This window comes from Trachurus japonicus, chromosome 12, assembly GCF_045865225.1.
Source record: "Trachurus japonicus isolate A0001 chromosome 12, Traja_1.0".
Taxonomy (NCBI): Eukaryota; Metazoa; Chordata; class Actinopteri; order Carangiformes; family Carangidae; genus Trachurus; species Trachurus japonicus.
The window spans coordinates 5,407,193-5,422,770 of record NC_140918.1 but is presented as its reverse complement, the minus strand read 5'-3'; the positions used below and the strand labels follow the sequence as shown (position 1 = coordinate 5,422,770).

General features: G+C 42.8%; 1 protein-coding gene across 2 annotated transcripts; it reads left to right on the top strand.

Moving 5' to 3' along the window:
• The first annotated feature begins 3,168 nt into the window (after positions 1-3,168).
• On the top strand, positions 3,169-15,260 carry LOC146976932 (single-strand DNA endonuclease ASTE1-like). Of its 2 annotated transcripts, none has more exons than XM_085792701.1 (4): positions 3,169-4,415; positions 4,513-4,723; positions 4,889-5,024; positions 14,841-15,260. In XM_085792701.1, the coding sequence occupies exons 1-4, from the start codon at positions 3,189-3,191 to the stop codon at positions 14,989-14,991; spliced, it is 1,725 nt and encodes a 574-aa protein (XP_085648827.1). In that variant the 5' UTR covers positions 3,169-3,188; the 3' UTR covers positions 14,992-15,260. The 2 variants fall into 2 exon arrangements, with proteins under 2 accessions (XP_085648827.1, XP_085648828.1); XM_085792702.1 differs by lacking the exon at positions 14,841-15,260 and adding an exon at positions 5,113-5,367.
• Positions 15,261-15,578: the final 318 nt, after the last annotated feature.

The window sequence follows — 15,578 nt, the reverse complement described above, 5'->3', positions numbered from 1 at the left end:
TGTCCCATCATGTCCTGGGATTCAGATTTTTACATCTATGACCTGAGAGGAGGCGTCATTTCTTATATCCTTGGGAGTTTCAGTGGAGGACTCCTGCAGAGGGAAAAATCCCTGCCAAACACTACAAGAGGTCACAGTTCTGTGAAACATTCAATATAGATGCTGCTCTTATCCCAGTCTTTGCTTCAATAGCAGGAAATGATTATTCGAAACTAGTAGACAGGGGAAAGTTTTTGAAGAGACATCCTCAAAACAATACAGAAGAGCCATGGTTCCTTTCACGGCTGCGAGCTATACTGGACTTTTTGAGAGGTTTAGATCTTTCACAGGAGGAGGACACAGAGCAGAAACAGAACCAGGCTGTGACGAAAGCTTTACAGGTGGTTGGAGAGGAAGACCCAGATAGATTCCTGAGATCGATAAACAAATACAACATTCAATCTGAGCTCACCCCTCCCCCACCTGACCTACCTGAGTGGATGTGTGAGCTAATTAGGAAAGGCACATTGAACACCTTCGTCATAGATGTTATCTGTCAGAGACAGATCATGTTGACTCCACTTGTGGACGACTTCTCTCAGCCCAGCAGTTACTGTGCTGCTGGACGGATCCGACAGTTCTTCTATGGACTGTTAATAGGACAAGAGATGTGCACTGAGTTTGACAGAGACGGAGAAACAGTGAGACAACAGGAGGTCAAACCTCTGCTGCCCAGAGTCAGTGAGGAGGAACTGACCAACCTACGCCAACATGGTCCTTTTCAGGTAGTGAAATATACTGATACTGAATAATTATTAACTATTACACTGAATTAACGCATGATTAGTTCCTCTGGTCCATAACGTCCGTCTGTCTGTTTAGGCTCCTGAAGGTTTTTGTCTCAAGGTTTTTCTGGAAGCTCTGGACCTTGAGACCTTTGACGTTGGAGACGTCTCTGATGACATGAAGCTTCCACTCTGTGTGACCAACTTCTGGTGGAGATATCGACAACACAATCACAGCTCTGATGAAAATATCCATCACCTTCAGGCCCTGTTACTGTGGTTTGTTTGTGGAAAAGACTGTGGTCCAGGTACGTCTGGTCTGAGAGCAGCTCAGCTTTAAAGTCTTTAAAGTGATCAGTCACTTTATCAAAAATAAAGATTAGAGACGAGTCTTCTGGTCCTGAATGAAGCCTCAGTCCTCAGTCTGGAGTCACATCTGATCAACCCTTTAGTTAGCGACCCACAAACTTCAGTTCCTCACCAGGAGACGACTCAACTGATGGAGCTACATATCAATGGTTAAGTGTAGAGCTGCTGATGAGCAGATGGAACAAGTCAATATATTTTCCTGTGTTTGTAGATGATGCAAATGTCAAAGGTAAAATACCAAAGCCAGATGTGGCTCATGCTTTCAACCAATGGCAATCATCATCGTGAGCCTCCACCTGAACCAGCTGCTGGGTCGACCTCTACAAGAATCTGATTGTGCCTGGTACAGTAGAACTTACACTGATGTTTGATTCACCGGAAACAGAAATGTAAAAGCTCCAATGAGGCTCTGACTCTGATTGTCTCTGACAGGATTTACCACGGACCTGTGGTTCACCAGCTGGTGGATGAACTTCAGGGAGGTTCCTCACCTGAACAACTGGGCCTGAAGACTGAAAAACAGCAACAGTTATTCAGGAATTACCAGACAAAAAGTCAAGAATCAGCAGCTGGTGAAAAGTAAAAACCAAAATGAAGATGAATCGTAGTAATAAGAAGTGATCAGGGTTCCTGCAGGTGCTTGTTTTGTTTGTTGAGGTATGTGAAGATCAGCTGTAGATGAAGACACACAACTAGAGAAAGACTTTATGTAGGATCTTAAAATAAGCCATCCCATATACTTTCTTTTTTCATAATGTTCAGTTCATTCAGGTAGCCTATTATGAGATAGCTCTACTAGCAAGATGGCTAGCTAACTTGCTACTACAGTTCCCACCGAGCAAACAGATACTAAAAACATGCTCATCACAAACATGACCGTCTACCTTGAGTTGGATCCTCAAGCAGTGAAGATTTTGCTGATGGATGAAGATTTTCCACCACTTCCCATTTCTCCATCCAAGTCACCGCATCCAAGCAAAGACGAGCTCTCCTCACTCTCTCGGCTGATAAACAACAGGTCAGACGCCTTGGAAGGGATGGTCAGTGCTAACTCCAGTGTGATTGCTGATGTAAAATTAGCAGTCACTGAAAATACTAATGTTAAAGAGTCTTTTGATGCTGTTTGTGCTGAATGAAAACTATGAAAAGGAGAGTTGAGCGGTATGAATCACTCATTGAGGCATGCAAAGTAGCTAAACATTGAAAAAGCTAATTAGTGTATTTCACACCTGGAAGCTAATTTGCGCCGCTGAAACCTTGAACTGTACGGCTTGAAGGAGACGGATAAAAGGGTTTTTTTGTTTTGAGAGGGGGTGTTAAGGAATAATTTCCACATGCTTGTTAATACAAGTTTGAACATTATCTTTGTCTTGATGCTTTAATTTCATACTTTTATAATTGCTCTTAGGGTGTTAGGTTATTAGCCTTTCATCTACCTTCTGTCCGAAAAAGAGCTGAGGGAAAACGACTCCTTTTGTTGGTGTTGTTGTTATGATGCTATTTGAGACAAATTATTTGTAAAAATGGACTTAAAAAATAAAATGTTCTTGCCTCTTGGATTCTACTTGTAAAGACCTTGTTTTTGTGATGCATCACTTGCTTACAGGTAACTTAATTACAGTATGTCCATGTTCTTTTAAAAAGGTTTGCTGTTTTCAGCTCCTCCTGGATTTTATTAAAGGATTGTTGCATTGCAATATCAAGCACATGAACATTACTTAACCAAGTATAACACTTCTCTTTAGACCCAGTGTTTCCCACACATAGATCAATGTCCGCTTTTTTTTCTCTCAACGCAATATTATTCCGTTCATTCATCTCTGCATAGCGCTCATAGCTCTCTGTCATATTGTGCACATGCATGACACTGGTGCACAGTAAAAAGGAAACTTAATGAAACGAAACTTAAGGAAACAAAACTGAAGGAAATGAACCTCCCTCCCCCTGGTCCTGCCAGTGTGCGCATGAACCTACATGATACTCAGGTCTGTATTTATACCGCAGCACAGGACAATATCGACACAGCTTGAGCCTTTCAGGACTCTTGATGAAATCATGGGGGTTCAAGGGTTGAAGAAACTGTTGGAAGAATCAGGCATCTTGGAAGACATTACATTACATGACAGTCTAATAATCATTGATGGTTCCAATCTCTACTATTGTTTGTATTATCACTCCGATCCAAAGCTGGACCAGAGCCATGGTGGAGATTATTCTGGATTCAAAGCTGAGGTCTGTCGATATTTTAAAGCCCTGACTGACAGTAACATCTATCCACTTGTTGTTCTGGACGGAGGCTCAGATCCTGAGAAGCAGAAAAATCTGGAGGGTCGCCTGGAAAATAAAATATGGAAAGCAAAGAAAATAGCGAATGGTGAGTTGAAGATGAAAAATGGCATCCTACCACCACTCATCAAAGATGTTTTCAAACAAATCTTAATTGACAGAAAAGTACCATTTTTACAGAGCTTTGGAGAGGCAGACGCAGACGTGGTTCGTTTCGCATGTATGTTTGATTGTCCCGTCCTGTCCAATGATTCAGATTTTTACATTTATGACCTGAGAGGAGGCGTCATTTCTCCTGATCCTTGGGACTTTCAGTGGAGGACTCCTGCAGAAGGAAAAATCCCTGCCAAACACTACAGACGGTCACAGTTCTGTGAAAAATTCAATGTAGATGCTGCTCTTATTCCAGTCTTCGCTTCAATAGCAGGAAATGACTATTCAAGACTAGAGGACAGGGGAAAGTTTGTGAAGAGACATCCTCAAAACGATCCAGAGGAGCCATGGTTCCTTTCACGGCTGCGAGCTATACTGGACTTTTTGAGAGGTTTAGATCTTTCACAGGAGGAGGACACAGAGCAGAAACAGAACCAGGCTGTGACGAAAGCTTTACAGGTGATTGGAGAGGAAGACCTGGATACATTCCTGAAATCTATAAACAAATACAACATTCGATCTGAGCTCATCCCTCCCCCACCTGACCTACCTGAGTGGATGCGTCAGCTAATTAGGAAAGGCAGACTGAACACCTTCGTCATAGATGTTATCTGTCAGAGACAGATCATGTTGACTCCACTTGTGGACGACTTCTCTCAGCCCAGCAGTTACTGTGCTGCTGGACGGATCCGACAGTTCTTCTATGGACTGTTAATAGGACAAGAGATGTGCACTGAGTTTGGCAGAGACGGAGAAACAGTGAGACAACAGGAGGTCAAACCTCTGCTGCCCAGAGTCAGTGAGGAGGAACTGACCAACCTACGCCGAGATGGTCCTTTTAAGGTAGTAAAATATACTAATACTGAACATTTAATAACTATTACACTGAATTAACGCATGATTAGTTCCTCTGGTCCATAACGTCCGTCTGTCTGTTTAGGCTCCTGAAGGTTTTTGTCTCAAGGTTTTTCTGGAAGCTCTGGACCTTGAGACCTTTGACTTTGGAGACGTCTCTGATGACATGAAGCTTCCACTCTGTGTGACCAACTTCTGGTGGAGATATCGACAACAGAATCACGGCTCTGATGAAAATATCCATCACCTTCAGGCCCTGTTACTGTGGTTTGTTTGTGGAAAAGACTGTGGTCCAGGTACGGACTATCAGGAGAGGAGCTATGTATTAACTAGGTTAATGGTAGATATGCTGATGAGCAGATGGAACCAAACATGATGCTGATGATGATGATGATGATGATGATGATGATGATGATGATGATGATGATGTCAGTCAGTCAAATATTTTCCTGTGTTTGTAGATGGTGTAAATGTCAAAGGTAAAATACCAAAGCCAGATGTGGCTCATGCTTTCAACCAGTGGCAGTGCTGCTTCATCGCGAGCCTCCACCTGAACCAGCTGCTGGGTCGACCTCTACCAGAACCTGATTGTTCCCGGTACAGTAGAACTTATTCTAATGGTTTATTTGCTTCATTTAAAACAGAAAAGCTGCAATGAGGCTCTGACTCTGATTGTCTCTGACAGGATGTACCATGGACCTGTGATGCACCAGCTGGTGGATGAACTTCAGGGCGGTTCCTCAACTGAACAACTGGGCCTGAAGACTGAACAACAGCAACAGTTATTTGAAAATTACCAGATAAAATGTTGTTGGTTGGAGACTTAGGGTTCCTGGCAGGAGGTGAAATGTAAAAACCAAGCCAGCAAACCACCAGCAAATTTGCTACTACAGTTCCCGCCGAGCAAACAGACACTAAAATCATACTCATCGCAAACATGAACGACTACATCAAGTCGGATCCTGATGGACTGAAGGTTTTGCTGATAGATGAAGATTTTCTACCCCTTCCCATTTCTCTGTTCAAGTCACATCAAAACAAAGTCGCATCAAAACAAAGACGAGCTCTCCTCCCTCTCTTGGTTGATGAACAACAGCTCAGACAACTTGGAAAGGATGGTCAGTGATCTCTGGGCAACAATTGAATCAAAGGCAATTGAACTGGTATTTATCTAGGAAGACGTTACGCCTCTTATCGAAGGGGCTTCATCAGTTTGTGACGCATCGGTTATGAACTGATAAAGCCCCTTGGATAAGAGGCGATAATAGCTCTTACTTTAGAGTATCAGCCTTCTATTTACTTTCCCTCTGAAAAGGAGCTGATGGAAAATGACTCCTTCTGTTGTTGATGGTGTTATGATGCACAAAGACAAGACAAATTATTTGTAAAAATGGACTAAACAAATAAAATTGTCTTGCATCTTGGATTCTTAATTACAGTATATGTTCATATACTAGTAAAACGTTTTTTTTTTTTGCAATTTTCAGCTCCATGTTGACACATTCGATACCTAAAATCCTTTCGTTTAGTGTACAGTTTGTGTTTTTTACACTTTTAAATTCAACATTAAGCTGCATTTCCTCTCCTCACCACTAGAGTGAGTCAGACTCCATAGACTCCCATGTTAAAATGACATCAGGCACAGAAACATCTTTGGTCTCTACTGATCTTTTCCTGTTAATACAACTCACTTATTTACAGTTAAATGACCAGTAAATGTGTGGAGGACTGAGGGGGGACGGGGCCTCTTTGTCTGACAGCTGGGAGAGTGAACGCTGCTACAAACCAGCTCCACACAGGCTGCTCCTCTTATGACTATATTTGGGTTATCTATGTCCTGTGACTGTGGAGGAATTTACCACAGCACAGAAGATGAGTGAATCACTGATCAACAAAGAGAATGTGTCTCATTTTTGCACGACCCCTCCTTTGCTCCACTCGCCATGCCCACTTCAAAGCAGTCCCATCATAACTGTGGCTGTGGGCCATTTGCCAAACCTCATCATGCCACAGTATTCAAGTCATTCCACTTAACACACTGTTCTCTACTGGACTCGTCTTCATGATTTCCTAGCCTTCGTCTCTGGACTGACTTCCTGTAGAGGATGTCTCTGACCCGACTGCTAAACCTGATTCCTGGTCCATTGAGTTTTGGTCCTTCGTCCAGTGGAGTTTCACCTGTGGGTTCTGATCTGTTTTGCTGCCCTGACTGTGTGTCTGCCTGCTGAGCAAACAGATACTAAAAACATGCTCATCAACAAGATGCACAACTACGTTGAGGTGGATTCTCAAGTAAATGTAGGTTTTGCTGATTGATGTAGATTTTCCACCGCTTCCCTTTTTTTTTTCTTACTTAATATTTTTTGGGGGGCTTTTTCGTCTTTAATTGGATAGCACAGGCAAGAGAGAGAGACAGGTCGACAGGTCTCTGGATTCTAGTTGTAAAGGCCTTGCTTTTGTGTTGTATCACTTACTTACAGGTTACTTACATGTTCTATTAAAAAGTTTTTGCCGTTTTCAGCTCCATGTTGACACATTCATAGAGATCTAAAATCCCTTCGTTTAGTGTACAGTTTGTGTTTTTTACACTTTTAAATTCAACACGTTCATACGTACGTTCTCCTGTTTACATTACACATATTGTTCATAAACAATTGTAGGTGGTCACATGGTTTTCTGTTACGTTTAAGTTCTTTGTTACAACTCACCATAATATAATAATAATAATATATCAGTCATCTGAGGGTGATGGTCCAGATGGTCTCGAATATCCTATGGCTCTAAAAACAACAACAACAATGGTCTAAATTGCTGGCACCGGATTAAAGCTTTGGAAAACAGCGTGGCACTCTTTAACACAACCCACCTACATTTTATTAACCACTAGAGGTCTGGAGGCCTGAAGGGGGCGGGGCCTCTTTGTCTGACAGCTGGGAGAGTGAAAGCTGATACAAACCAGCTCCACCTCCTCTTTGACCATATTTGGGTTATCATGTGACTGTGGAGGAAGCTGATTTACCTCAGCACAGAAGATGAGCGAGTTCATCAGAGATCAACAAAGAAAGAGAATTTACATTAACTCGTTATTATGGAGTTAATTTTGACAGCACAAGTTTAAATTGCCTGACTGATTGATTGACTGACATGTGACATATCAGGTTTTATAAAAGCAGCAGAGTGAGATCAGAGCTGTTTGCTCTGTAGTTACAGACTTCAGACTAAACATGATTCAGATTAAACATTATTCAGAGTCCTCAGGTCAAACTCGTGATTGTTTTATTGTGTGTATTTCAGGTGTGGCGCTCCCATCAAGTTAACATCCTAATGTTCAGCCGGTGCAATGTTTACCAGTGTGTTGAGTTGTTGAGTTACAGGTCACTGTCAGTGATGTATAGAGGATGTTTCCTTGTAAATCTCCTGGTTGTAACTTGTAAATGACCGCCACTATATCACATGAACGGTCAGGTCTCTCTCTCTGCTTCCTGGTGTGTGTGCAGCCTGTGGCAGGTGATCGTTCAGGTTTGTGGCATTTCCATTGGTTAGTTTTGTTAGTAGTCAGTGTGTTTTGTTAATTCTTTAAATTGGATTGTAGACACAATTTAACTCATTGAGTGCCGCGCTCCTTTCCAAAGTTTTAGTCAAGTGTACCGGCAAATTAGACCATATTTGACTTTTTATTTTAGAGCCATAGTGTATTCTATATTATTGCCACCAACACATACTGTAGCTCATTTGAAAGGTTTAACTTTATCCTTCAAATGGCCACAAACCGTTTGTTTCTACGTGCCTCCGTTCCTGAGAAAAGTCAAGCTAAACATGGCTGGGTTTCACCAAAATCCCTCCTTTTTTTCTAGAAAAGGAGATAGAGCGTCTTTTATGAAAGGTGCTCTGTTTGTGCCTGTCGCTCTTCTCACACTCGCATTTCTGGATCAAAGGGCTCGTATAAGATAAATATACACAACAATTGTTGTTCTATTCACAAAACCACCATCGGGGGCGGGGGGGGCGCCACTAAACAACAATAACACAGACGCACCGTGCCGTGTCACAGCCTCTCGCCGCGGAACGTGAGGCTCTGCCGGCCACAGCGGCTCGCGAACACCGGTCCCGCCGGTGGTCGCGGTCCGTCTGTGGTACGGGTCGGTGGTGCCGGTCTGCTTTGACCCAGAGACCATCAGATTTTACCGCGGGAGGACTTTGGGGAGGACACGGTGTTGCTCCAGATGAAGACCGGGCGGGACTGTCGGCTGAGAGCTTCCTGGTTCAGCTCCCAGCTGCTGCAGCCTCGCGGGTGAGAGCAGAGCAGCAGCGGAGCAGCTGCGCTGCATCTGCATGCAGAACTCCGTTTGCAGAAGCTGAGTTATGATAAAAACTTCCAGATCATGAGCTGTCATGTGACTTTGATCGTCATCTATTTCAGTTCTCCTCGTCGTAGAGTCCCCAAATTTACATATAATGTGTATTAAAGTGTCTATTTTCATAATTTAAAAAAAAAGCAAAAAACGAAAAATTTCGTTTTTGGCACTCAACGCATGGGAACGAAAAACGAGAAATTACGTGGTTGGCACTCAATGAGTTAAATAGGCTACATGTATTTTTTTTTTTTTTTTCTTTCGGTTTGATCCTGTGGTGTGTGTTTTATTGTGCAGATGTAGGTGTGGGTGCATATAGCTGTGTCTTGAGCATCCTTTATTTACTGACAGTGTTAATAAACTGTTATTATTTTGTTTAGCGTTAGCTGTAATACTACTAACAATATTTTGTGTATGAAATAAATGTTGTAATGTCTCAGGCTAGTGATTTATAGTCACTTGTGCCGTTCATAGAGGTTTGGTAGGATCTATTATATTATTTCCAAAGTTGTTTTTGATAATGTTTATTATTATTATTGATGATCGATTCAGTTTTTCTCCAGCAGGGAAAGTGGACTCAGTAGATCCTGGTGTTGTCTGGTGAATTAATGTGTTTCACAGCAGCTCCTGTTTGAACTTCAACTCTTTACCTCTGACCTCCACTGCTTCGCTTTCAATATTCTGTCTCAGTTCTGCACCATTTGCCTCTCAGTAATTTTCCACTCCTTTGGTCCACTCTGCCTGCTCGCCATGCCCACTTTACAGCAGTCCAACCATACCTGTGCCACCTCATCATGCCACAGTATTCAAGTCGTTCATGTTCACTTACTCCACACTGTTCTTGGCCTCGTCCTCATGATTTTCTAGTAGATGATGTCAGCTGTCCTCCTCCTCCTGGTCAACTGAGTTTTGGTCCTTTGTCCAGTGGAGTTTCACCTGTGGGTTCTGATCTGTTTTGCTGCCCTGACTGTGTGTCTGCCTGCCTTCGATTGTTTGTCTGGTCCTGGATCTGTTATCTCCCTGACTTTGTCTCCAGCTGGTGGCACTGTGTCCTTAAACTGAACTGTAAGTTTATTACCTGCTCTGCTGAGTATTTGTTATGTTCAGCCCAATGAAACAGAGCTGGTCCGTTCATGTGCTGTAGTCATGTCCTACTGGTACCTGTTAATTGTTAAAACATGTAAATATACTGTAAAACAAAAATCCTGTGACTGATAATGAAATGATGAACAGTAAATTAATTCTATCTTAAAATAATATTGTGTGTGTGACTCATTGATACAGGTTTTGACCTGAACATCAGCAGAACCTTCAACTGAATCTGAAGATGGAACCAGTGAACAAAGAGATGCCTCTTGAGATCTCTGAGTTAATGGACACACTAATTATAAATGTTAATTCATTCATCTGTCAGTTTGACAGCAGGGCGGTCAGGATGAAGAGGATTGTCAGAGACTTTCAGGAGATCGCTGATAACGTGAGAAAGATGCAGGAGAAATCAGTGGAGTCAGTGTCAGTACAGCAGCAGCTGTTGGTGCAGGATTCGGTGTCATTGGACTTGTTGGACTATTATTTGCTCCAGTTACTGAAGGACTGAGTTTAGTGTTAATAGTAGCAGCACCGGCAGTTGGAGGAGTAGCAGCTTTTTGTGCAAAAATCACAAAAGCGATGAATGATAATGGAAATGCAGCGAGAGTAGAAAAGCTGGGAAAAGACTTCATGAGCATTGTTGGACCGATGAAGAGAAACCTGGAAGAGATAAAGAGGACGTGTGAAAAGTTGAAGTTAAAATCATATGAAGTTCAGGCTGAACAAACTCTGAATGACATAGAGGAGTTCACTATGATCACCACTCTCTCCATGATCAACATGAGAGAAGAGAGAAAACGAGCTTCGTTAGGAGGCTTCCTCATCCAGTCAGCTGATCAGTGTGAGAAGGCCATTAATGAGATGAAGAAGATGAGGGACAAAGTCAAAGTCTTAACAGAACAGTAAAGAGTCAGAGTCTCTGAGGAGACGTCTGATCTCTCAGAGCTCCATGAGAAGCTTCTTTCACCTGTCAACCAGAGAAACACCTGAACTTTGTCAAGACTGGACCTGGACCGTCCTCTTCTTTAGGTTCTGGTTCAGTTATCTGCTCATGTCACTCCTAAACTGATGGGCCTTCCACCTCTTCATCATCATCCTTTCCTTTTCAGCCACCCAAACAGACCTGTGGTACTTTCTGTGTAACTTCTGTCGATCCCTTGAGAAATCATGTGTGTTTTCAAAAACCCTTAATTGTTGTGGTTGCACTAAGTTGTTGTTTCACATTGGTGTTGCAGTTTGTTTAAAACCAAAACGAAATTATGACATGTTTACAGCAAATGCATTGGCTATTGGTTTATTTTGTTACTTTTAGTGGGCCCATATGACACACTGGGCCTATATCACTTCGAATATTAAGTGTAAATCAACCCCATGCTGCACTTTTGGCTGAATTTGATATCATTTCAGATTAAAAACCATAAATGGCTAAAAACATTCCAGGTTAGGATGATGATCCGTAAGGACAGATTCTTTTTTTTATTAAAAAAATTAAAGTAGTTTGTAGTAGCTAGGTGTGTAAATGATCAATAATCAGTATTATTGGCAATAATAGAGGACATTAAAACTGGACATTTTCATGAATTTATAAAACTGGACAGGACGTAAAAAGTGGACATGTCCGGGTAAAAGAGGACATTTGGTCACCCTAGTTTTACTAAATGAACCTATACGAAATGTTTTGTTTGCTCAATAAATTTCAGTGAAGTCATTTCAGTGTGCTGTGGTTTATTTAGATTTTTCATTGTAGACCTGTTGTGGTGTTTGGAGGCCACTCTTTGAGTGTAGCCCACTTCTGCTAACAAACAGTTAGCAGCGGTCACAGCGGGTCCCTCTTTTTTTTTTTCTTTTATCGCCGACGAGAGTTATTAAATAGTCCGCTCAGCCGCTTAAAGACATATGATTTTAACGGTAAAAAACAACATTAAAGTACAAGTAATTGATTTAATATGTATTTATCTCGTAAGTGACCATGGTATAAGCGGGATAATGCCCTTCGAGGTGTCCGATTATCAGAGATTAATGGACTTCGCGGAAGCAACCGTACTCCGCTTCGCGTCGGACGGTTCACGCCTCCGCGTCGTCCATTAATTTCTGATAATGGACACCTCGTCGGGCATTATCCCTTACTTATACTTCAGAAATAAAGGACGGTGGAGCGAGCCAAGCTGTAGCCCAGGACAGGTGCTGAAGTGTGGGAGAGGAGGGAGAGACTGGGCCTCTGCGGGGCTCTTGCAGGCGGAGGACCCACATGACCAGGCCTACCTGTGCGGGCCAGGACCGGGGGGGTACGGTGGTCGACTCTGAACGCTCACCGGGCGGATCTCTCCAGTTACGGTGCAGTGCGTGTCAGGGGGGAGGAGGGGGCGGATCCGTCGGGACAACTGTAACATCTTTCCACTTCCGTTCTGGACGGAGGGTCAGATCCAGAGAAGCAGAAAACTCTGAAGGATCACCTAAAAGATCAAATAAATACAGCAGTGAAAATAGCAAATGGTGAGCAGCGTCGAGGAGATGACAGACTACCACCACTCATCAAAGACATCTTCAAAGAAATCTTAATTGAAAGAAATATATCATTTACAGAGATTTGGAGAGGCAGACGCAGACGTTGTTTGGTTAGCGAATCAGACAAATTGTCCCATCATGTCCTGGGATTCAGATTTTTACATCTATGACCTGAGAGGAGGCGTCATTTCTTCTTATCCTTGGGAGTTTCAGTGGAGGACTCCTGCAGAGGGAAAAATCCCTGCCAAACACTACAAGAGGTCACAGTTCTGTGAAACATTCAATATAGATGCTGCTCTTATCCCAGTCTTTGCTTCAATAGCAGGAAATGATTATTCGAAACTAGTAGACAGGGGAAAGTTTTTGAAGAGACATCCTCAAAACAATACAGAAGAGCCATGGTTCCTTTCACGGCTGCGAGCTATACTGGACTTTTTGAGAGGTTTAGATCTTTCACAGGAGGAGGACACAGAGCAGAAACAGAACCAGGCTGTGACGAAAGCTTTACGGTTTGTTGGGGAGGAAGACCCAGATAGATTCCTGAGATCGATAAACAAATACAACATTAGATCTGAGCTCACCCCTCCCTCACCTGACCTACCTGAGTGGATGTGTGAGCTAATTAGGAAAGGCAGACTGAACACCTTCGTCATAGATGTTATCTGTCAGAGACAGATCATGTTGACTCCACTTGTGGACGACTTCTCTCAGCCCAGCAGTTACTGTGCTGCTGGACGGATCCGACAGTTCTTCTATGGACTGTTAATAGGACAAGAGATGTGCACTGAGTTTGACAGAGACGGAGAAACAGTGAGACAACAGGAGGTCAAACCTCTGCTGCCCAGAGTCAGTGAGGAGGAACTGACCAACCTACGCCGAGATGATCCTTTTAAGGTAGTGAAATATACTAATACTGAATATTTATTAACTATTACACTGAATTAACGCATGATTATTACACGGCTCTATTGAATCCTGCTCTCTGATTGGTCCAGCGCTGCGTTCTGCGGTCTGTTACTTCTGTATAACAGACCGTCGTCAAGTATAACAGACCGTTGCTAGGGACGCCGCTCTGATCAGCGCAGCACAGAAAAGAGAAACTATGCAGGATATTTACCTTGTGTTTCATTTTTACCGTCAGTAAACAGCTTCGGACTAATAGTGATGTTAGAGATAAATGATTTGTAACCTGTTAGAAGGAGAGTGGAGGCTCCTTCCACATCGTGGCTGGAAACCAGACCTGCTGATCAGAGCCTCTGACCCGGTGTCACAGCTCTCCTCCTCTCGTCTCGGTGCAGCTGGCACCGCGGCTCCGCGACACAAACGCACCCCGTAAACAGTAAAGTTAATCTCTTGTTTATGACAGATACGACTACACACAATACACACATCGTAACGCGTGTATGGTCATCTATCGATCCACTGATTGATTATCAAAGGCTTCAAATGCACGACCAGGAGGAGGCTCTGCAAAACAGCGGAAGTGACCGGTCTTGCAGATTCGCTAAATTATGCAATTTTAAATCAATGAAAGTCGTATTTTGATCAGAATTATGTTTCAAATTAATTATTTCACTCGTAAACCGTGTAATAAGCGGGATAATGTATAGTTGGTCGGTTGTTATGGAGAAATAAACCCCTTCATGTTGAATGAAACCGTTCCATACAACCTGTCGGGGTTTATTTCTCCATAACAACCTCCGAACTATACATTATCCCTTACTTAGTTCCTCTGGTCCATAATGTCCGTCTGTCTGTTTAGGCTCCTGAAGGATTTTGTCTCAAGGTTTTTCTGGAAGCTCTGGACCTTGAGACCTTTGACGTTGGAGACGTCTCTGATGACATGAAGCTTCCACTCTGTGTGACCAACTTCTGGTGGAGATATCGACAACAGAATCACGGCTCTGATGAAAATATCCACTACCTTCAGGCCCTGTTACTGTGGTTTGTCTGTGGAAAAGACTGTGATCCAGGTACGTCTGGTCTAAAAGTAGCTGAACTTTAAAGTCTTTAAAGTGATCAGTCATTAAAGAGTCCTCTGGTCCTGAACGAAGTCTCAGTCCTCAGTCTGGAGTCACATCTGATCAACCCTTTAGTTAGCGACCCAAAAACTTTAGTTCCTCATCAGGAGAGGAGCTACACATCAATGGTTAAGTGTAGAGATGCTGATGAGCAGATGAAACCAAACATGATGACGATGATGATGATGAGGTCAGTCAGTCAAATATTTTCCTGCGTTTGTAGATGGTGCAAATGTCAAAGGTAAAATACCAACGCCAGATGTGGCTCATGCTTTCAACCAGTGGCAGTGCTGCTTCATCGCGAGCCTCCACCTGAACCAGCTGCTGGGTCGACCTCTACAAGAACCTGATTGTGCGGTACAGTAGAACTAAGACTAATGGTTGATTCACCGAAAACAATAATGTAAAAGCTCCAATGAGGCTCTGACTCTGATTGTCTCTGACAGGATTTACCATGGACCTGTGGTTCACCAGCTGGTGGATGAACTTCAGGGAGGTTCCTCACCTGAACAACTGGGCCTGAAGACTGAACAACAGCAACAGTTATTCAGGAATTACCAGACAAAAAGTCAAGAATCAGCAGCTGGTGAAAAGTAAAAACCAAAATGAAGATGAATCGTAGTAATAAGAAGTGATCAGGGTTCCTGCAGGTGCTTGTTTTGTTTGTTGAGGTATGTGAAGATCAGCTGTAGATGAAGACACACAACTAGAGAAAGACTTTATGTAGGATCTTAAATAAGCCATCCCATAATACTTTCTTTTTTTCATAATGTTCAGTTCATTCAGGTAGCCTATTATGAGATAGCTCTACTAGCAAGACCGCTAGCTAACTTGCTACTACAGTTCCCACCGAGCAAACAGATACTAAAAACATGCTCATCACAAACATGACCGTCTACCTCGAGTCAGATCCTCAAGCAGTGAAGATTTTGCTGATGGATGAAAATTTTCCACCACTTACCATTTCTCCATCCAAGTCACCGCATCCAAGCAAAGACGAGCTCTCCTCACTCTCTCGGCTGATAAACAACAGGTCAGACGCCTTGGAAAGGATGGTCAGTGCTAACTCCAGTGTGATTGCTGATGTAAAATTGGCAGTCACTGAAAATACTAATGTTAAAGAATCCTTTGATGCTGTTTGTGCTGAAGTGAAAACTATGAAAAGGAGAGTTGAGCGGTATGAA

Coding starts and splice junctions, on each gene's coding strand:
- LOC146976932 (XM_085792701.1), top strand. CDS start 3,189: ATGGGGGTTCAAGGGTTGAAGAAACTGTTGGAAGAATCAGGCATCTTG. Junction 4,416..4,512: donor GCCGAGATGGTCCTTTTAAG/GTAGTAAAATAT, acceptor CTGTCTGTTTAG/GCTCCTGAAGGTTTTTGTCT. Junction 4,724..4,888: donor TGGAAAAGACTGTGGTCCAG/GTACGGACTATC, acceptor CTGTGTTTGTAG/ATGGTGTAAATGTCAAAGGT.